The 24,837-nt window shown below is 52.1% G+C and overlaps 13 protein-coding genes across 13 annotated transcripts; 5 read left to right on the top strand and 8 right to left on the bottom strand.

The window, feature by feature from the left end:
• Positions 1-191: 191 nt before the first annotated feature.
• On the bottom strand, positions 192-1,403 carry M430DRAFT_82725 (hypothetical protein; the record flags this gene model as incomplete). Its single annotated transcript, XM_024869606.1, has 2 exons — positions 192-1,285; positions 1,346-1,403. Coding segments are annotated over 2 exons (1,152 nt in total), but the record flags the coding sequence as incomplete, so codon positions are not given.
• Positions 1,404-1,856: 453 nt separating this feature from the next.
• Positions 1,857-3,971, top strand: M430DRAFT_51373 (hypothetical protein; the record flags this gene model as incomplete). Its single annotated transcript, XM_024868215.1, has 4 exons — positions 1,857-2,133; positions 2,185-2,432; positions 2,484-2,639; positions 2,688-3,971. 4 exons carry the CDS (start codon positions 1,857-1,859, stop codon positions 3,969-3,971), a joined length of 1,965 nt encoding a protein of 654 aa, XP_024720559.1.
• Positions 3,972-4,536: 565 nt separating this feature from the next.
• Positions 4,537-5,789, top strand: M430DRAFT_35614 (hypothetical protein). Its single transcript, XM_024866774.1, has one exon. The coding sequence runs from the start codon at positions 4,686-4,688 to the stop codon at positions 5,532-5,534; it is 849 nt and encodes a 282-aa protein (XP_024720558.1). The 5' UTR covers positions 4,537-4,685; the 3' UTR covers positions 5,535-5,789.
• A 214-nt stretch (positions 5,790-6,003) lies between these two features.
• Positions 6,004-7,263, bottom strand: M430DRAFT_51371 (hypothetical protein; the record flags this gene model as incomplete). The annotated part of the gene is made up of 2 exons (XM_024868214.1): positions 6,004-6,159; positions 6,220-7,263. The coding sequence occupies 2 exons, from the start codon at positions 7,261-7,263 to the stop codon at positions 6,004-6,006; spliced, it is 1,200 nt and encodes a 399-aa protein (XP_024720557.1).
• A 1,399-nt stretch (positions 7,264-8,662) lies between these two features.
• M430DRAFT_28756 (hypothetical protein) lies at positions 8,663-10,852 on the top strand (the record flags this gene model as incomplete). The annotated part of the gene is made up of 3 exons (XM_024865818.1): positions 8,663-8,725; positions 8,779-9,205; positions 9,252-10,852. The coding sequence occupies 3 exons, from the start codon at positions 8,663-8,665 to the stop codon at positions 10,850-10,852; spliced, it is 2,091 nt and encodes a 696-aa protein (XP_024720556.1).
• Positions 10,853-11,335: 483 nt separating this feature from the next.
• Positions 11,336-12,785, bottom strand: M430DRAFT_35612 (hypothetical protein). Its single transcript, XM_024866773.1, has one exon. It carries the CDS (start codon positions 12,649-12,651, stop codon positions 11,452-11,454), a length of 1,200 nt encoding a protein of 399 aa, XP_024720555.1. The 5' UTR covers positions 12,652-12,785; the 3' UTR covers positions 11,336-11,451.
• Positions 12,786-13,219: 434 nt separating this feature from the next.
• Positions 13,220-14,807, bottom strand: M430DRAFT_123027 (hypothetical protein). Its single transcript, XM_024861867.1, has 5 exons — positions 14,647-14,807; positions 14,500-14,521; positions 13,949-14,444; positions 13,511-13,898; positions 13,220-13,449 (listed from the first exon to the last, which is right to left on the bottom strand). Exons 1-5 carry the CDS (start codon positions 14,666-14,668, stop codon positions 13,406-13,408), a joined length of 972 nt encoding a protein of 323 aa, XP_024720554.1. The 5' UTR covers positions 14,669-14,807; the 3' UTR covers positions 13,220-13,405.
• Positions 14,808-15,203: 396 nt separating this feature from the next.
• Positions 15,204-16,378, bottom strand: M430DRAFT_51367 (hypothetical protein; the record flags this gene model as incomplete). Its single annotated transcript, XM_024868213.1, has 2 exons — positions 15,204-15,578; positions 15,635-16,378. The coding sequence occupies 2 exons, from the start codon at positions 16,376-16,378 to the stop codon at positions 15,204-15,206; spliced, it is 1,119 nt and encodes a 372-aa protein (XP_024720553.1).
• A 489-nt stretch (positions 16,379-16,867) lies between these two features.
• M430DRAFT_20006 (hypothetical protein) lies at positions 16,868-18,915 on the bottom strand (the record flags this gene model as incomplete). The annotated part of the gene is made up of 3 exons (XM_024864197.1): positions 16,868-17,895; positions 18,114-18,676; positions 18,785-18,915. 3 exons carry the CDS (start codon positions 18,913-18,915, stop codon positions 16,868-16,870), a joined length of 1,722 nt encoding a protein of 573 aa, XP_024720552.1.
• Positions 18,916-19,824: 909 nt separating this feature from the next.
• On the bottom strand, positions 19,825-20,682 carry M430DRAFT_102898 (hypothetical protein; the record flags this gene model as incomplete). Its single annotated transcript, XM_024860827.1, has 2 exons — positions 19,825-19,879; positions 19,934-20,682. Coding segments are annotated over 2 exons (804 nt in total), but the record flags the coding sequence as incomplete, so codon positions are not given.
• Positions 20,683-21,481: 799 nt separating this feature from the next.
• M430DRAFT_51364 (hypothetical protein) lies at positions 21,482-22,074 on the bottom strand (the record flags this gene model as incomplete). Its single annotated transcript, XM_024868212.1, has 2 exons — positions 21,482-21,713; positions 21,767-22,074. 2 exons carry the CDS (start codon positions 22,072-22,074, stop codon positions 21,482-21,484), a joined length of 540 nt encoding a protein of 179 aa, XP_024720550.1.
• Positions 22,075-23,399: 1,325 nt separating this feature from the next.
• On the top strand, positions 23,400-24,064 carry M430DRAFT_141734 (hypothetical protein). Its single transcript, XM_024862727.1, has one exon. It carries the CDS (start codon positions 23,479-23,481, stop codon positions 23,788-23,790), a length of 312 nt encoding a protein of 103 aa, XP_024720549.1. The 5' UTR covers positions 23,400-23,478; the 3' UTR covers positions 23,791-24,064.
• Positions 24,065-24,483: 419 nt separating this feature from the next.
• Positions 24,484-24,660, top strand: M430DRAFT_82791 (hypothetical protein; the record flags this gene model as incomplete). Its single annotated transcript, XM_024869609.1, has 1 exon — positions 24,484-24,660. A coding segment is annotated over one exon (177 nt), but the record flags the coding sequence as incomplete, so codon positions are not given.
• Positions 24,661-24,837: the final 177 nt, after the last annotated feature.

The following is a 24,837-nucleotide window of genomic DNA, read 5'->3' as shown; positions in this document are numbered from 1 at the left end:
TTCTCCTACTTCAGACTGCTGCAACAGTCGTGCCATTTGTCGAAAGATCCTTTCCCTCGGGGCTGCCACTACTAGCAGTTGGCCTCCGTCTTCACCCTGACCTCGTCCTCGGCCTCGGCCTCCGTCTTCATCTTGACCTCATCCTCGACGTCCTTGGCGGGATTGTCACGAGGGGTCTTTCCCTTGTAGTACCAGTAATCAAGCATGGCCTCGACCTTCGGCCCCCACACCTTCTCCCCTTGCTCAAGATCGCTATATTCAAGGACATTTTTCCCAAGTTCAAACTCCCCTTGCCGTGTCCTCTCCAACTCGGCCATCAGAGCGGCGGATCCAACCGCTGCACCAAGGTCGTGGCAGAGAGAGCGGACGTAGAACCCAGATGTCACTGTCATTCGAAGTTTCGCTGCTGGAGGGCCCTTTACAACAGGTGCCGAAGCTTCTTCCCCTGCTGCTTGAGGTGTAGAAGCTGAATCTGAAGCCGCGAGCCCCCCAGACATGATGGGTTCTTCTGACGAGAGCAACTTCCTGTGCTTTGGACTCGGGCGATCCGTAACCAGATTGTCTTGACTGTCACTTAGCCTCCGCTTCTTGCTTTCGGGACCTTCCTTGCTATCCTCATCCGCATCTGTGCTAGCTGGCAGCGCACCCTCCTGCTTCCATAGCTGCCGTGCGACATTAATCTCCGCATGTCCTGCGCGTTCCAATGGTGCCTTGTGGGAATGTGTTCCTCCTTCCATCCACTCTACCAGTTCCAAGTTCAAGACCTCTACCTCTCTCCTCTGGACCTCCCTGGGGATTGGTTTCCCCTCTCGCGCGTACTCGTACAATGGCTTTCCATTCATCTTCAAGGCAGAGAATAACGGCGGCAACTGCATGAACTTCCCTCTAAACTGCTCCAAAGCTTTCTCCACTGATTCTTTTGTGATATGTTCGTACGGCGCTGTGCTAAGGACCTTCCCAAGGCGATCATAGGTATCCGTGCTCGCACCAAATAGTACCACCGCTTCGTATGTCTTGGTGCACAGTAGAAACTGCTGCAAGTCTTTCGTTCCCTTCCCAACGCCTGTAATCAAGACTCCAGTCGCCAGGGGGTCCAATGTCCCACCGTGCCCAATCTTGACCTGCAAATTTTTATCCCTGCGTCTTTTGCGCTGATTGTGCGATTCTCGATTGCGCAGAGAGGTCTCAGCCGCGATCCAGGGAGCAAAGAGCTCGGAAGGGTTGAAAGCGCGCTGGCAATCGCGCAACACTTGTGCTGAGGAGATCATGGACGGCTTGTTGATGGCTGTAGCGCTGTCAGTTGAGCGAACATGGAAAAGAAAATAACTGCGCAGGGGATAATTACCAAAGACGCCCTCCATGATCTTGCCTTTCGTCATTCTCCAAAAGTGCTTGGCCGACATTCGCCGGGCGTCTGGTGTGGAGAAGAGAATTCAAGGCCGTGGTGGTGGACGGAAAATATGCAGCACGAGCCGGTAATCAGTCGGCAGGCCCTAGGTCCGTCCTGTGTGAGTAGCCGTGTAGCCTCGTCGGTAAGGGAGCTCGGCGGTCGGGGAGAAATTCGCCGACTGTTATCGCTTATCGTTTATCGTCAGGGCTTATCGGCTATCGGCTATCGGGATCGACACCTGAAAAAAAAGGCCGGCCGTCGCGGTTGCGATCTTCTCTTTGTTCTGCGGACGCGTAGCCGCTGATTTGGACTCGCAATTCACTGTGTGCCGGATTTCATATATCTGTCCCAAAATTTCCCCTCCACTCTTCCACATCCGCAGTTAACCCGAAGTAAACCCGACGTTGTTCCGATCTTCACCCATCAACAAACAAACATCCACCTCGATACCCGACCCTTCGCTACAATGCCTCGACGCCGCCGCCCGTCGACCACGTCCACCATCTCCTCTGGCGATGGCGACGGCCTGGAGACCCGAGACTACCGCGACGAGAATGAAGTCCTGAAGGCGGTTGCCAAGGACGCCAATGAGGAGACCTTCCCGGTCTACCTCTTGGAAGACGTGACCGTCTACAGCATGGACGGCAAGACCTTGGAGAGTTTGCTCGAAGTTACAATCAAGGGCAAGCTCTTGGTCCGTGGACGGCTGGTCATTCCGAAGGACGAACCCGAGATCCATCACTGTAAGTCAACCCAGCACCGGGTATGTCAGTCTTGCGCTCACAGTATCGCAGTGAAGAAGTCCGAGTACAATGGCAAGTGGATCACGTTTATCACTCAGTCCTACTCCGTGGGCTGGGGACCGAGTACCATCTGGGCTATGGGCCAGCGCCGATGGTTTGAGGTTAGGCCATCTTCTCAGTACGAGCCCACATACGCCAAGATGATGGAAGGCCTCTATGTTTACTACCTTGTCACCGAGATACATGAGCAATCGGGAAAAAAGTTCCAGAAGGGCCCCGTTGACGAGGTCTTTGCGAAGGTAGGCCATTCTGTCGAGGTCCGATACCTGGCTGATGTTGATGCTTTGCAGTACGCAGATCTTGAGGGTGGCCACCTGTTGAAGGAGAACACACCTGCCAAAATCAAGGCGCATGCCGGTTTTCTCCTCCCGCAGATGTTAAAGCTCGATGACAATGTTAACTGGATCGGCACCTCGTTCTTCAAATGGCTCGCAAATGAGTGTCCAGTAAGTTTTAGGAGATCTAGAAAAGCTCGTTTTGTTGACCCTCCACAGGACATCCATCGTACAACGCTTCAGAACTCTGGAATTATCCTACCTCCGTCTAAGCCAGAAATCCCGAACACGTCTGGCACCCGCACAAGAAACAATTCTACCCCTCCGGTGGCCGGTGCTACAGACTCTGGAAAGATTAAGGATTACGAGCGCCGTCAGAAAATCACCGCTGGAGCTCCTTCAACCATCGAAACAATCCATCGTCTCATCCTTGATCTTAAGGCAAAGAAAGCCGCCGATAAGTTGTCGATGGCTTCGGTTTGGACCGCACTCTATCACGATCTTCAACTTGAACAATCCGAAGCGAAAGCGATTGTCCGTTGCTACGCTAAGGAAATAGTCGATTTGCTGCCGATAGGTGAATGGAAGGGCATCAAATTATACAAGCAGCTCGTAAAGCAAGCTGCGCTGTCTGACCTGCCTGACCCTTCCCCAGAGGAGCCCAACGACAAGGACAATTCGGCAAAGGATCACCAGTCGAAAGAGGATCCCGACGTGAAGAAGGTCCCTGCGGAACAGTGTCGACTGGCACGTCAAATGGTCCTTAAGCCGCGCAATAAAGTCATCGACAGGAAGAGACCTGTCAGCAAGAAGAGAACCAATTCTGGTCTTGATGGTCCAAGCAATACATCCTCTTCATTGACAACACCTGAACCTCTCAAATCCCAGTCCCTAGCGGCTAAGACCTCCGTTCAGCGCAGCGGAAAGAATCCGGGACTGCGCCCAACTGGGGTCAGCTCCAATACTGGAAATGAAATGACTGACGCTAGTTCTGCTCCGTCGGGCAAGCTTCCAAATGCTGTTCTTGGCAATGGTGGTCGTGCAAAGAAGAGAAAGCTCTTAGAGCCGGAGATGGGTGATGTGAGCGACGATGAAGATGAAGCCATGTGGGGAGCAATGGACAGCCTCTTCGTATCTGATCATGAAGAAGGCACCCACGCCCAGTCAAAGCTGAATCTTGAACTCACTTCCGTCATGCTTCCTAGCACGGAGGCGACTGGACCGAATGGAAGCTGGGTCTGTCCCAAGGAGGGTTGCAGCACGATTATCCGTGATACCGAGGGCGAGGACGCCAAGGAAGAGATCGGTGAGCACCAAGCTTCTCACATCAACATGGCCGACTTGCAGTACCTTGTCCAGAGCGAAAGCCGTGGCAGTGGACTGGAGAGCAACTACCTCCTTGCACACCTTCGCAAGATCGGCGAGCGCGCTCGTTTGGAGGAGGCTGCTATGAAGGATGGAGCTCTCGAGACGGTCGAGCCCATCAAGCGTGCCAATATTTGATTTGGGAGGGCAGGGGAGTCATACGGTTGCATACTGGGAGGGGATAGGGTCATGAGGATTTGCTAGGGATGGGAACGGCGTTGCGGTACCTGGACACCTGTTCTTAAAGATACCACACATACTGCGTTGATGTTACAAAAGCAATTGCGATTCATTAAAAAAACTACCTCCCACTTGCTCATTTAAGTGTCCGATGCTAGATTATCGTATTCTACTTAGACTCTGTCCTTTTATTAATCACTAGGAGGAATGGCCCGAAGACACTGATGAAAATAATTACTGTCACCAGTAGAAGCACGGTTGTAACTAGAAACACTATTATGAGTACAAGTACTGTTATGAGTAGAAGTACTGTTATAAGTAGAAGAACTGTTATAAGTAGAAGAACAAGACTCAAGGTCGGACAGTCAAAGGCCGATGGTCAAAGGGTGTGGGGTTCAATTCAGATATTGAGGCTCAACGGCATGAGCTTCGGGGGTCGTCTTCATATTCCGCTTATATAAGCCGGTCGACCCACTGATCCCCTGGACCCTGGTTCTGCGACTTATGGATATTGGAGACAGGACTTCGGGCTGCTGTACATGTTTCTATATTTTATTTATTTCGCAACTGGGTATCACATTCTCTCAATCCCCTCTCTAACTGAGGAGAGTTCCTCAGTATCGGATTCCCACGTCGATATTTCCCCGGTGTGGTCTTGTCTGTAAAAATTCAATGGCAGAAGCGGCTGAGACGGTCACCTGGTATCCCTCTGCTATCTTCTCAGACGATGCTGGAGAATATAAAGGGTTTGGCCTCATTGTCCTCAACCAGCCCCTAGAGCTCCGAGCCGCGTTCTACTCCAAAGTCTGGAGGAATGCCGTTTACCATGTTGGAGCCGATGGAGGAGCTAACCGCGTCCACGACCTGGCCGCACCTCAGGACCTGGCCGGGGCTCTGAGTCTCGATACCGTCATTGGGGACTTGGATTCACTCCGTCCAGAGATTCGAGAGTATTGGCTTGAGCACGGTAGCGAGCTCATCAGTTATGGCGATCAGTATTCTACGGATTTCACAAAAGCCGTGCGGTATATCAAGACCTTTGAAGTTCCCAAAGATGCTACCTTTACCCCGTCGAGATCTGAGGCGCGGCAAGCGGCTCTTCGGAAAGTCAAAGGAGGCCCCAAGATTCGGGACATTGTGTGTCTCGGGGGATTGGGAGGGCGGGTCGACCAAGGCCTGTCCACGCTGCATCATCTCTTCACCTTCCAGAAAGAACCGGGGTATACGGCAGGCAAGATGTTCCTCTTGTCCAGCGAAGCCATAACCTTTGTCTTGAAGGCTGGGACCCATCGGATCCAGGTCCGTGATGGCTCGTCGAACCTGGGCTTGGGAAAACATATTGGCATTATCCCGCTGAAAGAGCCTTCAATCATCACTACGCATGGGCTAGAATGGGACGTCACGGACTGGTTGACGGAGTTTGGAGGTCAGGTCAGCACTAGCAACCATGTGAGGGAAGACTGGGTTACGATTGAGACATCGAAAGATGTTCTATTCACGATTGATCTCGATGTTGCGTAAGGAGAGCAATTCATCTCTTGTTTGAGGCGTACTGTTGGGAAGATAGACGACTTGATTACCTATATATGACCGAATGAAACATCTGCATACGCCCGTTGGAATTACATAGACTGTTCCACGTCACCGCGTCTCGTGGTGATTTTTGTGAGAAGAGGGGGAAAGGAACCCGGAGGGTGGGGGACGAAGGCGCGGCGTGCATGGGAACAGTATTGATAACTCTATGAGTTCTCCTCCCATACCAGCTCTGTGGGTAATGCAGGTATGAAGTGTCTCATAATCCACAGCAACTCCGCAAACCTGACGCACGGTGCCTCCAATTCTTTACAGATCCTCCTGTTATTCAGCAGCTTCTTTGCGGGAATCCAAAACCACACACATTCAGACTCTGATTTAGAGCTCTCGCGTTGACGCTCCTTGTATTCATACACGATGAAATGTCAATATACCGATGAGAGGAAAAGTAAGAATCTCAAAGTTTTTCATACCCCTTCTTCCCAAAGCAACCCCCATGGACAAAAGAATTGATCATTCGACCGGAAGATGCAACAAGTGTCGAACGCACCCTCTGCTCTACCTTCTTCGCCCTCTCCTTTATGCTTCTCACCATATCTTTGGTTTTCCGCTCCTATTCGTGGCATTAGCCTCAATATATGATCGAAAAATGACTCGAAGAGGGATATGTTACCTTTTCTTCTTTTGGAGCTGGAGGGGCTAGAGATATTGAAGTTGGAGAAGGAGGGCCCAATCCTCCCACACCATCAATACCAAAATACCAAAGTAGCGCGGCGCTCGTGTCGTCTCTCCAGAAGCCATCTTTCCTCCTTATTTCACTCATGATTCTCTCCCGAGACCCCTGGGAAAGCTCGCCAAACACCCTCTTTCGTTCCTGCTTCACGTCCGTCTCCAACCCTAAAATCTTCCCCAGGAAAGTCTTTGCAATTACCTTTCGGCCTAGACTGAGTTTGGACGTTTGTGGAGTGATGGTTGATGCCGAAGAAGCAACATCACACGAAATGCCACAAGATCTATCGCTACCTCTCAGCGCATCCAACCTCCTAAGGTACGGACGAACTGCGTATGTAGAGATCTGCCACTCAAACTCGGTCTCTCTATTACTTTCCTCGCTGTTTCCCTCGTCAGATAGAGAGGATATGTCGGAGATTGGAGATGCGGTGAGGAGGCCAGCCAGCTCGCCACGGATTCTGAGTTCCCTGCCATACTCCTCCAAGAATCTCATGTACTGCGGTCCGGGCGTCGAGAGCCCGAATCGCAACTCCGCGTGATCTCTATCACCGCAGTCCGGGGGCAGAAATGATGGATAATGGGGGCAGGCTTTTTGATCTAAGAGAATGTCTGGTTCGGGGATAAGGGTTTGTACACTGGACCTTGATACTCCCTGCCCACAGACCCGGCACGCTCTTCTCTTCCGCTCGAGGAGGAGGCCTTCTTCGAGTAGGATGGCGCGGTGTGTGGGCACTAGCCAGCCATCTCTGATCTCGGAGCGGAGGAGGGAGGCTTCGAAGGAGAAGTGGGAGAGGATGAAATTGTTGCAGATCTGAGAGGCATGCAAGGTGAAGAAATGACGGAGACCGGACGAGGTCTGTGTGAGGAGGAGAAAAGAGCTGGAGTTTGGGAGGAAAGAGATGATTCGGAGAAGCAGCTCAGGGGGAACTGTTGTGAGGGTTGGGGGGCAACGGGTCGGGGTGGGACACGTGATTGACACGGACATGGTGAAATGGGAACTAGAAAAGGAGTGTTTGCATCGCTTGATACCGACCTACCCACATTACCTTTTCCTTATATTGCACACTCTCTCCTCTTGATGACTCTTCTTGTTCTGGCATGTTTTCTGCGTCCCAGTTCACGTGACCAAGCCCTGGTTCTGGTGGCTCCGGCGCAGTTTCATGGTGGAAGGGGACTCGTGTTTGATTGGGGAGAAGCGAGAGCGCCAGGGCGATACGAGTGACAGGCTTCACAATCCTTTGGAACTTGATTGATTGATTGATCGATTGCGCTGGCGCTGTGCTGTCTCTCCTCCTTTATACGGATCCATCTGGTAGCCATACGAACGAAGTATCATATGATGATAGGAGGAGGTTGGGATGATGGGATGAACGGGGACTCGGGGAGTTTTAAATCGTTTGATACGCGATGCCAAGTGGGTAGTATGCCCCGCCGTAGTTATCTTCGGCTGCGCACTAGGTACGGTCCGTCTGGAGTACTCCATAATAAAAGGAGTTAGCGTGCAACGGTGCGGCACTATCCCCAGAAGGGGCAAGGCTCAGGGACAGCCGAGTCATGCGGCGCCTGAATGCTAAGGCATCAATCTCGAGACCCATCATCCCTCTCTCCCTTCTCCATCATCTCCATTGTCTCCCTCAAGACTTCATGTTCTTGTTCGCCGTCTCTCTCTCCCTCTCTCATTCTCTGCAGCGTCCATCACTCTGGGGTGAATCCCATCGTCACTCATTTGCATCTTTTTGAACTCTGAACTTGTTGCGTCTCATCCAGGAGATTAGGCGCTTGTTTCGACGTCCCACTCCCTATCGCTCTCTGATGCGACACGATCTGCGGATCAATCAATTATCAAACCCACCGCTCGGGGATCATTCACTATTGTGATCTGCCCTCAGTTACTACGACCACGGCATTGTTGTCTGGCTCTCTTGCCGTCAAGAACAATAGAGACACTCGTTAGTCGTTACTGTCCCGCCGCTCGAGAGGCCGTCAGCAATACGAAGTCGATCGCAGTCTCGCAAGAAGCACATCCCCCCTGCTGCTGCTTCACTCCTCTCCTTCGCATTCCCCTCCTCCCTCCCCTCGTCCCTCTACATCACAAACCACCCATCCGTCTACCTATCGAACGTCAAGTCAATTCGACGTCCAGCAGTCAATCCGCACACGGTCGTTTACTTCGCAGGCGGAGAACGACTCGTGTTTGCGATTGTCTCGATCTTTAAACTCGATTCCCGACGGACCACGCCCGACTGGCAATCCACGAACTACACTCCTTCATTCCAACATTCCCTCCCCGTCAGGGTCAATCTAGGCGCCATACCCTCGCCTTCAGCCAGGAGCTGTGCATTGGCAGGACCATCTAGAGAAAGTAATACTGTCCCAAATACATAATGAGTTGCTCAGGCCGAGTCAAAAAGGCCGATATTCGAGCCGATCAGAAATGGGATTTCATCGTAGGTGCTCCCGATCTGAATGCCATGGTCCACCCTGATTAACCCCATTGCAGAGTCTCAACGACTTTAAATCTACATCCTGCTTCACCCCTTTCGCATACGGATACCTCTGGGTCTCGCTCCTCATCTCGACCGCCGTCTACGCTGTCGATGTTTTCACTGCCGTCAATCTCCTCGCATTCAATCGTTGGTCCGGAGAGGTCAAACCCATCATCCCCTTTAAGATCTCCAAATGGCTTTTCTCGGCATGTATCATTGCATCCTGGGTCAATTTGGCCTTCGAACACCTCCGCGCATGGCACGTCATGAGACGAGGTGCTGTCGCGGAGAGCTACTTGGACCCTTTGGCAGTGAGACTGGAGTGTATCAAACAGGGAAAGAAAGGAAGAGGATGGAAAAGGTTCTTGGTCTTTGCTGAGTTGACGAAGAGTAAGAAGGGCGCGGAGTATGTCGCGTTGTTCACCTACTTCGCTTTTCAGTGTAAGCTCTCAACCCACTGAATCTGGCACACTTCTAACCACTGCAGCCTGGATTCGAATCATCTTTTGCCAAGGCCCACAAAAGGCCATCAACGCCATCACGCTTTACTCCGTCTTCAAGGCAAACCTCGATCCAACAACCGCGACCAATGTCGGTCAAGGATTCTTAGATTTCTTCCAGAAGATTGAAGTCCTTGCAAGCCAGGACCACCAACAAGCCGTCATTCTTAGTGGTATGGTCTTTACTCTCATCGTTTGGATTTTTGGCGCCCTTTCCCTCATTCTCGGGGTGTTGTTTTATGTTTTCTTCCTCTGGCACTACATCCCCAATGCCGACGGTGGGTTGTCCGGCTACTGTGAACGGAAAATTAATAGTCGGTTGGCCAAGATCGTTTCCGCGAAGGTCAACAAGGCTTTGGAAGAGGAAGAGAGGAAACGGAGGAAAGCAGACCAGAAGGCCATTAAGAACGGCGATGTTCCCATTGGAAGACAGGCGACGATTCCTATGCTCTTTGATGCAAAGGATGATAAGCTTCCAAATATGCCGATGCTCAGTCGCAATGATACCATGGCGACGTTGCCATTGTATTCATCTAGACCTGGCACCCCAAGCTCTGCATTGCCTGCTTTCGAATTGGATCGGCTGGATCAGAAACGACCATTGCCTTCAAGAAACGCCACTGGAAACTCCAATAGGAGTTACGCTTCGAATGCTTCGCTCCTCGGCAATGCCTCTGATATGGGTTATGGCCGTCCTGCCTCTCCAGCCCCATCCCTCCCTCCCCTCGACACAAGCGGGTTCCCAGCTGCACCCCAACGCACCATGACAAACAACTCTCAAAACAGCCCGTGGAATCGTGGCCCTCCTGTCGGCCCACCACGAATGCCATCCGCCATGGGCGACAGAGGCTATACACAATCGCCAGTCTCTTACACTGATATTGGCAGCCAGAGAAGCCCGTCGGCAATAAGGCAAGATCCCATAGATCCCTATAACAGACCCATGCCTGGTGGAAACCCCAGCATACCTGGCGCCGCAAGTATGGGTCGGCGAACACCGTTCGATCCTTACTCACCCGATGGTCGCTCATCTCCTGCTCCTGGGCCTGGCGTGGAGTATGGTCGTTCCTCCCCAGCTCCGGGACTTTCTGGTCCCCCCGCTCCACAATTTCCATCAAACGGCAATAGTAATTATGTGGCTTATGGCCCGGAACAACGATCGATATCCGCTGCACCATACAATCCAAACCAAAGGTCCACTTCCGCCGCACCCTACAACATGGATCAGAGATCCGCTTCCGCTGCACCTTATAATTCGAACCAACGATCCACACCAGCTGCCGTGCCGTCCTATGCCTCCGGACAAGGTCAACAATTTCGTAATATGACAGATCCCAGTTTCCGCGCTCTTCCGTCCGCCTCCAACGGCCCGCCACTGAACCCACAAATGGGCGCAATGGGGATGAGTAGTAGCCCCGTGAATGGGGGAAGGGGAACGCCGAATGGTTCTAGGGAGAGAGAAGGGCCAGCCAGGTTGGCAAGTCCGGCGCCGTATGTTAATAACTTGAATGGGAGAGGAAGTCCACAGGAATATGGCCCTAGCCAGGGGGGCCTTATGGGTGCGCCGAGAGCTCCTTACCGACAGTAATTAAAGACACTGGATGTGGATAAGTACTGGAGGGCAGAGATGAGATCTCGACAAGGAAATCTGTATACTGGAACGAGATATGAACTTTCTTTGATAGTAGGCGAAATGCGGGGTTTGGCATCTGTGTTTTATGGAGCGCTTTAGCATGCGAAGATAGTGGTCTCTTCACAGATCTATGACAGTTAAAGCAAGTAGATCTGGGACTGGATTGGGTATGGATTTGGACTGGGCATTCGTGGATATTGACTTGAACTAGAGATACCTTTCCAGCAACTTGTGGCATTACTTTTACTATAGTTCCAAGCCGGAAGTTGTGCGTGTAGTCGGTCGTGTGTAGTAACCCCGTTGATAGGCTCTCAAAAGGTCATCAAAGGCGTGTGTATACGCTACGAGCTGTGCCCAATTCCTCGAGTCCTTGAACCCTCCCCGCAGGGCTTCAATACCCTGAATTACCCATCCTCTGAGTAGCCTCCAAGGAAGAGTCTTCTATTCTGAAGCGGCTCCATGGTGATCAGAGGAACCGCCGGCAGCATTATGACGATGATCTTCGCCCCACCCCTAATGCGTAGACTTACTCATGAAATTGGACAGTAGCCGTTTCACGGTGACTGTCTCTTCACGAAGTTCTTGATATGACTCGTGTGCAACTCCTCGACGGCCGGGATGATCAGGCTCTCGATCTCGATCTCCGGCTCGCCTTCCGGGAGATCCTTAGGATCCAGCGGCTTCTCGTCCTCGCTCGGTCCTACGACAGGAACGCTGGTCCCCACAGTGCTGGCCGTCTTTTTCCTCCGGTGCTGAGGGACGCGGATCCAGCGATCCTTCTGGCCTGGCGCTACGAACACGACCTCCCACTTGCGCGTCGAGAGTAGGTTCCCGATGACGAGGTGGTGCTGGTAGCGCTCCAGCGAGTAGCGGGCCTTGTGCACGAGGATCGCCGGGTCGGTCTCCAGCTTGAAAGAGACGATCATGCCCTCAGGCGCCCAGCCATCGACTAGGTTCTTGAGGAACTTAGGCACCGGATCGAGGTCGATGATCAGGCGCTTGCTGCGCGGGACCGATGGCGAGGAGTCGAAGTTGTCGAAGGCCTCCTCCTCGCTCCCCTTCTCGTTCTCGGCCGCGGCTTCTGCGTCCCTCTCGGTCGGCGTATCGACCGCGTTCGTGGACTGGATCTTGTGCTCGACCATGCGCTCGGGCGGGACGAAGAAGTCGGACACGGCGGCGGCGAGGTAGAGCAGGCCGGACGGGCCCAGGGGCCTCATCAGCTGCGAGACGGCGCGCAGGACGAACAGGTAGTCATTGATGGTGGTGAAGGGGAGGGTTAGGAGCAGGCGCTCGCGCTTTGCGGAGGTGTACTGGCGCAGCACCTTGAGCATCTTCTCGCGGTATTCCTCGTTGGCCACGACGCTGCCGTTGGGTCCCTCGTGTAGAAAGTCCAGGAAGCAGTCGGTGGCGTGGCTGTAATGGCGCGAGTACGGCAGCAGGCTGAATTGCCGGTGCAGGAATATCACCGCGTATCCCTTCTCGAGGAAATACTCTGCTGATGTCGCCCCTCGTGTGCCGGCACTGAAGTTGTCTATGAACCTAACCGTCTGCCGCTCGAGCGGGACGGTTGTGCCGCCAGAGGTGACCAGGACCACGCGCCGGCCAGCCGCAGCATGGAGATTGATGAAGTCCCTGGCTAGAGCGGTGTGCTTTTCCAACGCAGCGGGGCGTTGGTTCTCGTTGAAATAGTTGTGCTCGATGATATCGGCTGTGTTCTGATGCTCCAGACGGGGTCTGGGGCTTGCTGAAGACATAGCAGCAGTCTGCGGAGGGGCGTAAGGAGGCTGCTGCTGGTCAATGTGGTGACCTGGATCGATTGTTGTCGTGGGGGGAATCGATATGTTGATTCTGGTCTGTTGTTATGTCACTGTTCCAGTGTTCCAGCGTTCCTGGATAAAGGAGCGGGGTGTGAGGGGCGGACGGATAAATATAGGTAGCTTCGTCTATATCGGCTTTACGGTAACCTAAAGTCTACCCTTTGCCGATGAGCCTCTTTGTTGCCGAACCTCCCGGTCATTTGATATTGTGTTTCCATTCTTACTTACCCCATGCTTCCATGTAACTGATAGTGAGGTAAAATGCGTGCCTACCTCCAGTTTCAGAGGCCGTTATCATACTGTAAATATATATTTGTCTGATACCTCGAATGTCCGAACAAGAACGTATAGGTATATAAGACCCGCGGACCAGTGGAGACACCGAGGAATAAATCAGATCCCGCTTCAGTCCCCTATTCCCGCGGAGACCAACAGACCGTATTCATATATTCTATCACACCAGGCACAGACCGGGCATCACCGAGTAAAAAGCCAAATGAAAACAAATCCTTTATTATGACTACTACTGTAGGTAGGTAGCTGACTGCATCCAGGAATATCGATCGCGCCGGGTATGATCTCAACGCCAGATAGGCCCATATGAGCATGCCGTCGCAGACCGGCCTCTCCATAACGCGAATCCTTTATGCCAGCTTACAACGCCATCCATGTATTCCCCCACCATGAATCCCTAACGAGCCTCAGAATAATCATTAAGCGCAACGCACACGAGACCTGTTTGTTTTAGCTGTCAGTATATAAGCCCCTCATTATCTCTCCTGAAGGAAATACTCACCCCGATGATGTCCATTATACTGCCTGATGATCTGCTCGCTGTGCAGCTCCCAAAGGCGCGCATAATGATCACTGCAGGCTGTAACCAGATACGCCGAATCCGCTGAGAAGGCACAGTCCCAAACCCACCGTTGATGGCCGGTCAGAGTGCTCTCGAGCTTGAAGGACCGCACCTCAGGGGTGGCTTGGCCAGGGATGGGGATCATGGCGTCAAGGTCCTTGACCTCCCAGATCTTAGCGGTATGGTCCGCGCTGCATGTTGCGAGGTGCTTGACGTCGGGAGACAGCAGCACCCGGGTTATGTATTGAGCGTGTGCTTTGAAGTGGGTTATGGGCATCAGTTGTGTCTTCTCGCGGTATTGAACGAGGTGCCAGACGTAGACGCTGCCCTGTGGATTATATTAGCAAAGATCTTCTGCCCGTAGTAGATCGAACGCACCGAGTTAGTTCCCGCGCAAAGAGTAGACCCATCACTGGCAACAGTAACGCTCGAGACTGAGACATCCTCCTCGGGGATGAGCTGGTGGGAGCAGTTGTTCTCAGCTAGATCCCAAATGCGGACGCTGCCTCCACGATCACAGCTGATGATCTCGCCTTGGTTTGGGTGGATCACCACATCATTGACCGGACAGCCGTGTGAATAGCTCCTCTGAACAGTGCCACTTCTCGTCTCCCAGATCTTGACCGTCCCATCCTCCGAGCTAGTGACCATCCATTTGCCCTCGCAATGGAATGCGACTCCCGTGATATTGCCCGTGTGGCCTTCGAAGCTAAGCAGCGGATTAGGGTTCGTCGACTTGATGTCGTAGAGTTTCACGGTGTGGTGGCCCGCGGCGGCGAGGAATCTCTTGTCCGGAGAGATGCAGAGGCGGTTGACCTGTGAATCAGGGTGCTGGATAGTGCGCGAGCAGATGCCGGAGAGAGCTTCCCAGAAACTGATTGCGGGGTCAGTGACACGTCCAGAGCGGTGCAGCAGAGGTGGCGGCAAACCGAATTGTATGATCGTAACCAGCTGTTACAAGAACAGTCATAGAATCAGCCCTCTGTCTGTAATAACACGCCATCTTGAAGAGAGGGGAGGCAGGGAGCTCTTCAAGACGGGTGGTTGAGGGCGAGGTGGGTGGGTGTAAGCTTTACCTGTACAAAGAATTACAGACATCCTCCAAACTCCTCTGTAAGGCTGGCTATTATTGAGCACTACCTATTCACTCCGCGCATATTCCAAAGCGAAGCCTCTCTCACGCTCCCGCTCAGGAAGCAATGCCTGGTAAGTATTGATCGATGGGCCAAAATGTATCTTTGATGTAGTCTGAAAGCGACGTCTAAGATCATTAGCTAGCTTTTTACGGCGGAGCTGCGAGCTCTGTTACATCCGGTTGCTATTGGCTCATCGCGCTCCACCCCGCTCCGCCCCGCCCGGGGTTTGTTGCCTGAGAGTGCCGAGGATTTCCCGACCTCCAGATGAGGTTAGGCAGGTATTGGATCGGCAGGTCAGGAGTGTCTCTAGTCACACCGGGCGTCAGGCTATCTGCATTCGGATTCTGGATGGGACTGCTCGTGGATGGATAATGTGAATGCTAATAAGGGCTGCTATTTGATAGGGTGAACTAAGGAATCAAAGGAGATAAACATCGCAGAAATGGACGTAGCTAAGAAGACAACCACCTCCCCCTTTCATTTTCTCTATCTTTCTACTACAAGCTAGGAAGGAATCCCCGTCCCCGTACCTCTATGCCCTTCATACTCTCGTACTCTTTGCGGACAAGCTTGTCTTTGACATCAATATACGCTTGCCCCTCTGCTGTACTAGCTCTCCACACCCTCCATCCTTTTTCGACCTCGTCGACCAGTTGCAGCGCGTCGGGTCTCATTGCCATGCTCGGATCTAGCATTTGAGCCACGATTTCTCTTATCCCCTGGGAAAAGCCTTTATCGTTCATGCGACTGATTTGCCACCTGTAGTCATAGTAACGAGGCGGTGGAATCCCTGTCATCATGGTATAGATCACGGCTCCAAGGGACCAGATTTCGCTAGGGCGAGACCAAGAACAAGTAGCATTGTAGATTTCCTTCTCTCGCTATTAGTACACATTCGGATGATCAAATGCAGGAAACAAATACATACTGGAGCCCAATAAAACTGCTTCTCTCTGGGTGCATTTTCCACTGGGCTTGCAATAGCGATCCTGCCTCCTACAACACCAGTGACTTTTGCCCATTGAAAACCGCCAAGCTTACACTCCCCATACGTCTCATCTGCTCTAGGATGCTTGAACCAGATTTGACCGGGGGAGATGTCCCTGATTAGGATAGGTTGTACGTCATCATCATGCTTCATGAATTCTCCCGTTATGCCTTCCGTTTCCTTGACTCCGTGATGCAACCATAAGAGCGCATGTGAAATAGACGAGAGAACGTGCCAGCAAAGAGATTCGGGGAGCGAGAAGCGCTGGAAATTCTGAGCGGCAAGCCCGTGCCAGAGTTCAGAGTCGGTGAAGTCGGGCAGAGCGTTAGGGGACGGTAGGAGGTATGAGAGGCATCCCGCATCCATGTCTTCCCAGATTGTCAAGTCACCGTATTCGCCTGCCATATATTGACCCGAGGTAGATATGGACTGGGTAATATCAACGAGCGAGATGATGTTTGGATGGTTCAGGATACGAGAGATGGAAACTGCAGCTGTGGGGATTAGTACAGGTGCAAGAGGGGTTGTAATCGTATTCTTCTTCGGATCTTTAATCATTATCTCCGGGATTGGAGATGCGATAAATGATCCATTATCTGATACGCGCAGGACGCGGATAGAGGATGCAGCCGATGATTGTGATTCAGTATCCTTAGGGATATAGCGCGGTTGGATCGGTGCCATCGTGATAGTAGGTAGATGCAGGTGAGAATTCAGTGTTGAAGTTGATTTCTGGGGATGAAGACTTTGCGTATGAATTCTCTTCGGGGTTCGTCGGGCCTAGGCAGCCCTTTCAAGATTTTGGTGATGATGGAATGGAATGCTGTCTGGAATGTTGTGTCTCGAACTCCAACTTTAATAGTTGAATGCAAACTTCGAGACTCTCGTAAATGCAGAGATCCTTGTTTGCAACCTCAAGTTCAGACCCTAAAGCACTACTTTCTAAGATTTGGTCCAGAGAACTGGCCAAATGCGAAACAAAGGAATATCAAACAAAGTGCGTTGCGCCGTACCCATCGGATTCAAAGGATTCAAAGGATCATCTCGAATTGCTTCGAACATCTACTGGAAGCGGCCATTAAATCGTTTCCGGAGTGTTGAAAAGAGGATAAAAAGATAGCTTTCGTAGGCATCCACGATCCACGTCAGAGCCTTGCCCTGAATGAGTTTCCATCAACGGATACACATCAAGGAATCCTCTCCAAAGTGTCGTTCAATAGACGTTTCCTCCTTGATCATGCTTCCAATCCATGTGCGCCCGCCTTCAACAGTGCGGGCTCCAAATTTTACAACGGTGCAGCCACGGACTTTTGCAGCTGACCACAGTATACCGTCTGCCTTTTCCTGCTCGAGGCGTCTCCGTCTCCATAGTTCACGCTCTGTAAGAGTAGCCCCGCTATCCCTGGCCTGTCTTTCTTGAGATCTGAAGTCTTGGGCCCCAATTCGGGGCAGTGCCGCAAACTCTGCAAGGAAGAAGGCTGCCAAACTGTCGACGAGCTGCCCCTTCAATATAAGAGTGCCGAATATCCCCAGTCCTTGCATCTTTTTCTTGAGCGCCTTCTCCTCCGCACCAGCACGATCCCCTTCGAGCAAGACCTTGTCCCTCAAGAGAAGTCTCGGCTTCTGACCAGATTCCGCTGCTGCCCACACATCATTCCGGCCACTCCATACGCCCAGATCCCAATCTTCACCTCTCGCAGTCCTCCCCGCAGACACCCAGTCCAAGAGGCAAAGAGAGGCATCTTTCGCAAGGGTGAAGATCTGAGTCTGCTCGTACACGCTCCCCTCAAAAGGCTGAACCGGATCCGGCAGCAGGCAAACCGCAGCTCCAGCTTCCACGCTCACACTCAGCTTTTGTCGTGTGATAACATTACGTGAAGCGGACTTGAAGATCTTCGTGTGCCCTTGAGTGACGATGCTGAGCTTGGCACCGGGCTTGACATCAATTACGAGATGGACTTGGTCACCGCCAACGAGTCCTCCTCCGTATGTGAGTAGGAAGACGAGAACACTCTTCTGATGAGCGGAAGGGGAGGGCGAGATGAGCTTGAGCGGGTACTGGAATGAGATCTTTGAGAGAGCGGAGACAGCCTGTGGTTGGAGTCGCGCAACTAGATGTCCCTCGCCAGGAGCGGAAAAGGACGATGGAAAGGGGGAATTCATGTAGAGCAGCAAGAATTCAGGGAATTCGACTTGGAATGCTCGAATTGGGTCAGGTCAGGTCCCAAGATATCTCCCCCATCTTTCATCTACCGCCTTCCAAATATGGCAGGATTGAATGTTCTGCCGGCAATATACCTATCATCAGCCGTACTGGGGAATCTCAGGTCAAGACACGGAGCAAAGTCGAGGAAGCGTTGGCCCAGATGTGATGCGATCCATTACCTATTTCTAGCTGTTTGGTCAACAAGAGATCTACTCGTTGCAAACCTTAAGATCTCGTCCACACTCCTAACCTTCGCGTCCGGATTCTTCTTGAGCTCTTCCATCCCGTATTTGACCTCCCCGCTACTCGTCGTGCCCACCGTTGTAACCTCGACACCAACACCCTCCATCTCCTCATCCTCATCTTCGTCCTCGCTCTCCTCCTCCTCGAGCTTCCTCCTCAGACCCCTATTGACATTCTCAATGCCTTGTTCCCTCTCCTCCACCGTGTAATTATCGCCAGCCTCCTCCAGAATATACGTCGCCACACGCTGCCCAATCCAATCTTTAGCCCATGTCCAGAGTTCCTCCATATCTTCTTCCTTGTTCTCCGTAACTCCATCTTGTATGGCGCGTGCTTCATCAACCCAAGACTGAACCGAGAGGTCCAACTTCTTTTGTAACAGTTGATTCAATAACGGCTCTTGCGTGTAGCCGGGGTAGTTCGTCGTCGGGTAGACCACCATCCGATTAAATATGTCTGAGTTCCTCGACAAGTGCTCAACAATGCTATTCATGTTGTTGCTTAGGATCGCAGCGGATGTCTGAATGGACTCCCTGCAGTGGTAACCAAATCAGCACGCAGCTTACAAGTCCGGGGAGGATAGAGTCAGGGCTGTGGCATCCAGATGTGCGTGTGAGGAAGAGCAGCAGGGGGCCACGAACCATGGTGGTAGAGGATTTTCTTGTAGAATGTTTCCTTTTAGAGATGCAATGGTACGCGAAAGCTGGGCAAGACGTTGACGCGTCTGATCCAAAGCTTTTAGATCTTCTTGTCGCAAAGAAGGCGACTCCATATCTGTATGGAGATTGCGGGCGCTGTTTGTGGGTGTAGGATGTACAGGAAGTGGAGGTGGTGTTGCGAATGGATGGTTGATACTTCGCGAACTTGAATGCCACCGCCTAGGTAGGATTTCCTCGCGGGGAAGCCCCACAAAGCACCCCACAGAGGTTCACCTTATCGCTATCCATAGGTACTCACTTTCCATCATCGATTAATAAAAATGTGCATTCTACACAAACTGATATGAATCTAGGCGGAATCTCCTTTAACTAATTCACTACACTGTCTGATTATGATGAGGCTTATTTAATCGGTTCAGCAAGAGGGAAGAAAATTAACTGCAAGTCGAAATCAGTAACGGCATAAGGGACCCGGATCCTCTCGTGTAATAGCCAGGCTTACTGGCTTCGAACGACAATTATAACCTAATCCATTAAAAGTTACAGATGATGCTTGCTCTCGGACAAATAGGCCTTGAGGTTTAGAGCCCATTGGGACAGTGAAAACCAAGAGAGGTGCTACAATACGAATGGATGCAAGGAGAAGGCTGGGTATCTGGAAGTGGATTTTCTTGAGAAGAAAGCTGAGGGAAGCCAGTACAGGGCCATTGGCGAGCCCCCAGGGCCGCAGCAGCTGTCTCAGCTAATGAGGAATCATAGAGCGCAGATTGACTGTAACATAGAGGGCCTGAATTCAAAACAAAGCTCCATTGTAAGTCGGCAATTTATGTTCTTGATATTCAGGGGAGCTTGGCGATACAATGCTGCGCTTCACTGGTAGCCTGACGGGCTCGAGATATCTAATCCCTGGACAGAAGATCAGGATTGGAGAGAGCAGCCTAGGCTGAATTCATAGGATAATGCTAAGGTGCAAAGGATTAACAAATAGTTATGTGTACCTCTCCCATTTCAATTTCAATGTCTCAGGCCTTTAGTCTTTGCTTAGCCATGTCATCTTGCGCATCCTTAAGCAAGAAACTAGTAGAAATGATCAGCAAGAACCCAAGTTCAGTGTGGTAGAATAGAGCTTACTTGTACCAAACGACGGTGGGAGCCACAGTACCCAGATGCCACAAGCTATGGGCATCCAAGCAACCCAACCATGGAGGGAAGTCCAGCAGTTCCAAACTCATGGCCAGTATAACCCATGCAACTACGAGTCCCGGCCACATGGTCCAAGAGCGACCTGACTCCTTGTATTTATTCCAACTGAACCAACTCCACATTATGTTCTGGATGACGCCTACCACCACGTTGGCGGCCATGTTGTACGTGTAATCCCATGAATACCACTTCAAGTAGGTTACGTGTGCGGTGTATAGCAATATGCAGAGAAGTGTCCACAGGCGGACTATGGATTGCGTCTTTTCCCCTCCCAAGTCGAGCCGGAAGATTCGGATCGGTGTATAGTACAGGCCGTAAAGAACGCTTGCGCCAGCAGCAAAATAGTCCAGCTCTTCAGTAATCTTGAAATCTCGCGTATGGAAGATCATACTAAAAACCCAACTGCCCATTCCAAAGTATGAGAGGAGGATGTAGTATCGGCGCATCGGGTACGATTCTGGAATGTTGGAGAGGACCTTCAAGCGGCCGTTATAGTGCGCAAGGAAGTTGAAAAGAGAGAATAGGACGGAGAAGGGCTCTTGCATGCCCAGGAAGCGGTAGAAAGGCCATTTTCCGTGAAATTGGACGACCGGCTCGGAGGCAGCGACGCGTTGTTCGGTGATTATGTGCTGGCAGGTATAGTCACATTCAGCTGGGCAATCCCAGAGAAGCAGGCGGCGCAAGAAGGCTGGGAGGGTTAGCAAGGTAGGTAAAGGGAGAAGGAGAACATACGAATGGCCGTGCTTGGGCAGTTCTCATGTTTGCACACCTAAATCTGATCAGCGGGTGTTTGAAGTAGCCAAGCGATGTTAGTACCTCAACGCATCTGTGAAATTCAGGGAGCCGATCTCCAATTGAAGCATATGTTTGATGTACAAGGAATACCGAAAGAAGGAGCACTGGCAGGCGCCAGCTTTGTCTGAGAATCATTGCGAGGTTGGCGTTGTTTTGGAATTGTTGGTTTGGAGCTTCCGGCAAAGTAGGTAAGCCACGATGATCCGGATCGGGTATCTTGGCAGGTACGTCGGGTACGTCGGGTACTTTACCTCCTTATTTGAGTGTTCTTGTCTTAAAATCCGGACTACATAATAACGACGAGGCTACTGAGATTAAGGTAGGTAAGGTATCTTGTCTCGAGAGTTTTGTTAGTCCAGCGTTCCGGCAACTGTCGCTCAAAGGCCCCTGAATTACTGTTGTTTACTAGCCCCTTCTTCTCTCAATAGAATTTGTGTGTGCTTAAGGATTCAAATCTATATAAATTCCATGGATGTCTGTTCCATTACTCCGCGCCATCTCTCCAGAGCGACCCTTGCCCAAATTCCCGTCATGAAGGAGCCACTGTTCATTTGTTCGTTCCCAAACCGGTTGTCCGTCTAGTTGAAAAGTCTATATCCATCTCCGACACTGGGCAGGCTGAGGCTGCGAGGCTGTGCCTTCCCCTGAAATATATACTGTCTTGGTTCCAACTGGGCCCAATCACTTCTGGGCCTCGTAATAATGTGCCATCTCTAAGCCGGCCCTTTTGAAGCCGCATTTCACGTAAAAGCCCTCGTTCGCCTCCGAGCAGTCCAAGATACTTTTGTAGCAGCCAGTTTTCTCCGCGATGAAATCCAGCGCTTGGATGATTTTGAGTCCCAACTTCTTCCCTTGCTGATCCTTCGCTACAGCTATGTCTTCGATGTGTCCTACCGAGCCAAGGTTGTGAATACTGTTCCAATGGTCAGCTCTGGTATTATCGACTTTTGAAACGAAAGAACGCACAACTTCCGCTCCACGATCAACGCCCCGGTCCCGACGACCCTCCCAACCTCATTGGTAATCACCAAGAGGAAATAACCCCCTTTGCCTTGTGTATTCATCCAATCATACCGGTCGCTCCATTGCTCTTCTGTGATATCGCCGACGGTTGTAAGGACACGCAAACAGTCAAGGAAGCCCCTTCCGTAGTCGCCTTTTTCAAGGGCACGGATGGTGTAGCCTTCTGGGAGGGAGGCAGCAACTTGCGGTGAGATGAGATCAGACCCAAAGAGACCTTTGGTGGAGGAGACGGTGGTAGTAGTGAGTGTCATTGTGGATTGTAAGCAGGGACGAAATCAGCAGTCGAGGCAGGGGGAATTAGGAGGGCCCTGAAATAGGGGTTGGAATGTTCAATCTCGCGAGGGCGGTAGTCTTGGTAGTCCTGGCAGATGCAAATTAACGAACGATATGCTGAGACAGTCGTGGGTTGTTAAAAGATTGACATTGGGAATGGTATTATTGAGACGTGCTGTCCTTGGAGAACTGTTGGAGTTGCTATCCTGGCAGTGTTGAACAGGGCTGAGTCGCTCGGTTGTTGCCGAGCGATCTTGGGTCGATCCGGGAAATGTTCTCTTTGCTGCCCCGTCTTGGACGAAGCGGGCATCGAAGAAGATGGGGAAATCATTATATACATCAATATATATATAGATACAGGTATAGATACAATAGGAGAGAAAAGAGCAAGACTGGAGGGAGAGAGGCGTACGACTATACATTGGTGTGAAAGGGTTGATGTGAAGGACAACGTCGTTGACTGCCTGCCCGACGAGAACGAGAAGCCATGATTGATTGATTGATCCCCTGCTTTGTTGTATGTATTACCGGTACCTGCATAGATGGATATATCTCTCTCTCGGGACCTGTGAGGGAACAGGGAGGATTCCCGAGCATCGCGATGCAGAACCTCTCAGGTCTCCCTCTTGTCCTTGTCGATTGAAGCGGCCTTTGCTCCTCCAGATCTCCTCGCCGGTGAGGGGAAGAAGGGTCCTGAGGTCCTGAGGCAGCACCGGGGCCATGGCGGTTCTCGGCTGTTAGACGGGCGATTGATCCGATCTGGAACGGGGCAGGGAGGGCTCAGCGCGGGACGGACAAGAGCGCGCGCACAGAGGGGGAGAGAGAGGGAGAGGGAGATGGATTTACCTGTAGGAAAGCCCAAACCCTGGAATTGATTGAATTGAACTCGTCTTCGCTGGATTACATCGTTACGGTATTAATATATACATATCATTTATCATTGATATTATCATATTATTCTATCAATTACCTACGCCTGACGGTTATATTCACCCTTGACCTCCGCGGATCGCCTGGCGTGTTAGTCAGCGCTCCGAGGTGGGGCGAGTGGGAAGAATTCGCTGACACAACCCACTCTTCCCTTCGCCTTCGTCTCTTCTCCCTCTCTCTTCCCTCCTCAACGCCTAACGACAGCTCGGTCTTCTGAGGAATTGATGATTGATTTGACGGCAGTGTCTTCTCTTGCTGCGGAGTGACTCTCCTTCTCGTCACTCGTCCGTCCTTGGAGGCAAACCCTCGACCGGTCATACACAAAGACTGCTCTCCCGCCCTAGGGGACTCGAACCACTCCCCACCAACCCCCCATCGACAGAGCCACGAACCGACCTCATCGAACGAACCTCAGTGCCACGACCGGCCCCCATAGTCGCTCGACCGGAAGGATGGCCTACAACGAACGCCGCGGACCAAATGTGTCCGAGTATGTCGCGAACCTGAACGCGATCCCGACGCCACAGGAGCTGCAGAGCTCCAACGCCGACAACTTCAACCTCGACGATGAGTTGGCCATGTTCACCAACACGCAATTCTTCGATTTCGACGCTGGACAAGATACAGATCTACAACTGGGCGGTTTTGGAGTCGATGGACAGGGGAGGAACCCAGTGCAGGACAATCTGGATATCAAGCCGTTGGACTTTTCACAAGGTGCGTGTGGGCATTGTTTAGAGCTACGGTCCCGTTGTTATCCATGACCCCCCATCCTTCTCTATTGTCGTCATTGTCATGGCCGTTGTCGTTGTCGCTGTGCTTGGGGCGTGGTGGTGGTCTGGCTATGGCAAATGTCAATCATCCCGCGCAGGAGATCTCGACATGGCCAACCCCGCTGCAAAGTTTGGCGACGTGCAGACGCAGCGCAGAGCGCACGGCTTTCGCCTCGAGAAGACGCTCTCCAAGTGGTTCAGCGCTGCTGCACGTGCCCTGCGCTTTCCCCCTTTGCAGCGCATCCTCGCTTGCCTCCCACGCCCGGATGGCGACATGTCACGTGCCCCTCCCGCCAGCACTCACCGGCCATCAACCACCCACCCCCACGAGAGTCGCGCATCCCGAGAGTTCCCTTGGCTCTTCTCGTCGAGTGCATGAGAACTCCCCCGGAGACGTGGGAGAAGAGAGAGAAAACAGAAAGGCAGAGCCCCGGTGACAGACAATGCTGACATGCCATGGCCCCCACAGAAGATTTCGCCTTTCCCGACTTCAACTTCCAGCCCCAACCTCACCAACCTTATGCCGCCGACCATCTGCCAGGTCTGATCCAGACCAATCTCTATCCTGCACCACCCTCGGTGGCTTCTCCCTCCACCCCCAACCCGACTCCCACGGAGCCAACCCTCAAACGCAAGGCCTCGTCCTCGGCGCAAGATAACTATGAAGAGGCCTCCCGCCTCGCGGCCGAGGAGGACAAGCGCCGCCGCAATACCGCTGCTTCCGCTCGCTTCCGTATCAAGAAGAAGCAGCGCGAGCAAGCCCTCGAGAGATCCGCTAAGGAAATGAGCGACAAGGTACAGGCGTTGGAGGGGAGGATTAATCAGTTGGAGACGGAGAACAAGTGGCTGAAGAACCTAATTACGGAGAGGGGCGAGAGAAAGCAGGGCGAGGGCGAAGACATTGCGAGTCTGTGGAAGAAGTACTCGGAGGGTGAGAAGGCCGACCGAGCGAAGGAGGAGAGAAAAGATGCTGCTACAACCAAGGTCTGAGGCAGGAGCAGTCATGGATTAAGGGCGGGGTAGTGTTTTTTTGCTTTT

Source organism: Amorphotheca resinae (assembly GCF_003019875.1).
Source record: "Amorphotheca resinae ATCC 22711 unplaced genomic scaffold M430scaffold_7, whole genome shotgun sequence".
Taxonomy (NCBI): Eukaryota; Fungi; Ascomycota; class Leotiomycetes; order Helotiales; family Amorphothecaceae; genus Amorphotheca; species Amorphotheca resinae.
The sequence above is the reverse complement of the archived record's forward strand: the minus strand, read 5'-3'. Positions and strand labels throughout refer to the sequence as shown.

Coding starts and splice junctions, on each gene's coding strand:
- M430DRAFT_35614 (XM_024866774.1), top strand. CDS start 4,686: ATGGCAGAAGCGGCTGAGACGGTCACCTGGTATCCCTCTGCTATCTTC.
- M430DRAFT_123027 (XM_024861867.1), bottom strand. CDS start 14,668: ATGTCTGTAATTCTTTGTACAG. Junction 14,522..14,646: donor GTCTGTAATTCTTTGTACAG/GTAAAGCTTACA, acceptor TTCTTGTAACAG/CTGGTTACGATCATACAATT. Junction 13,899..13,948: donor TTTGCGCGGGAACTAACTCG/GTGCGTTCGATC, acceptor TATAATCCACAG/GGCAGCGTCTACGTCTGGCA.
- M430DRAFT_141734 (XM_024862727.1), top strand. CDS start 23,479: ATGGCCTACAACGAACGCCGCGGACCAAATGTGTCCGAGTATGTCGCG.
- M430DRAFT_35612 (XM_024866773.1), bottom strand. CDS start 12,651: ATGTCTTCAGCAAGCCCCAGACCCCGTCTGGAGCATCAGAACACAGCC.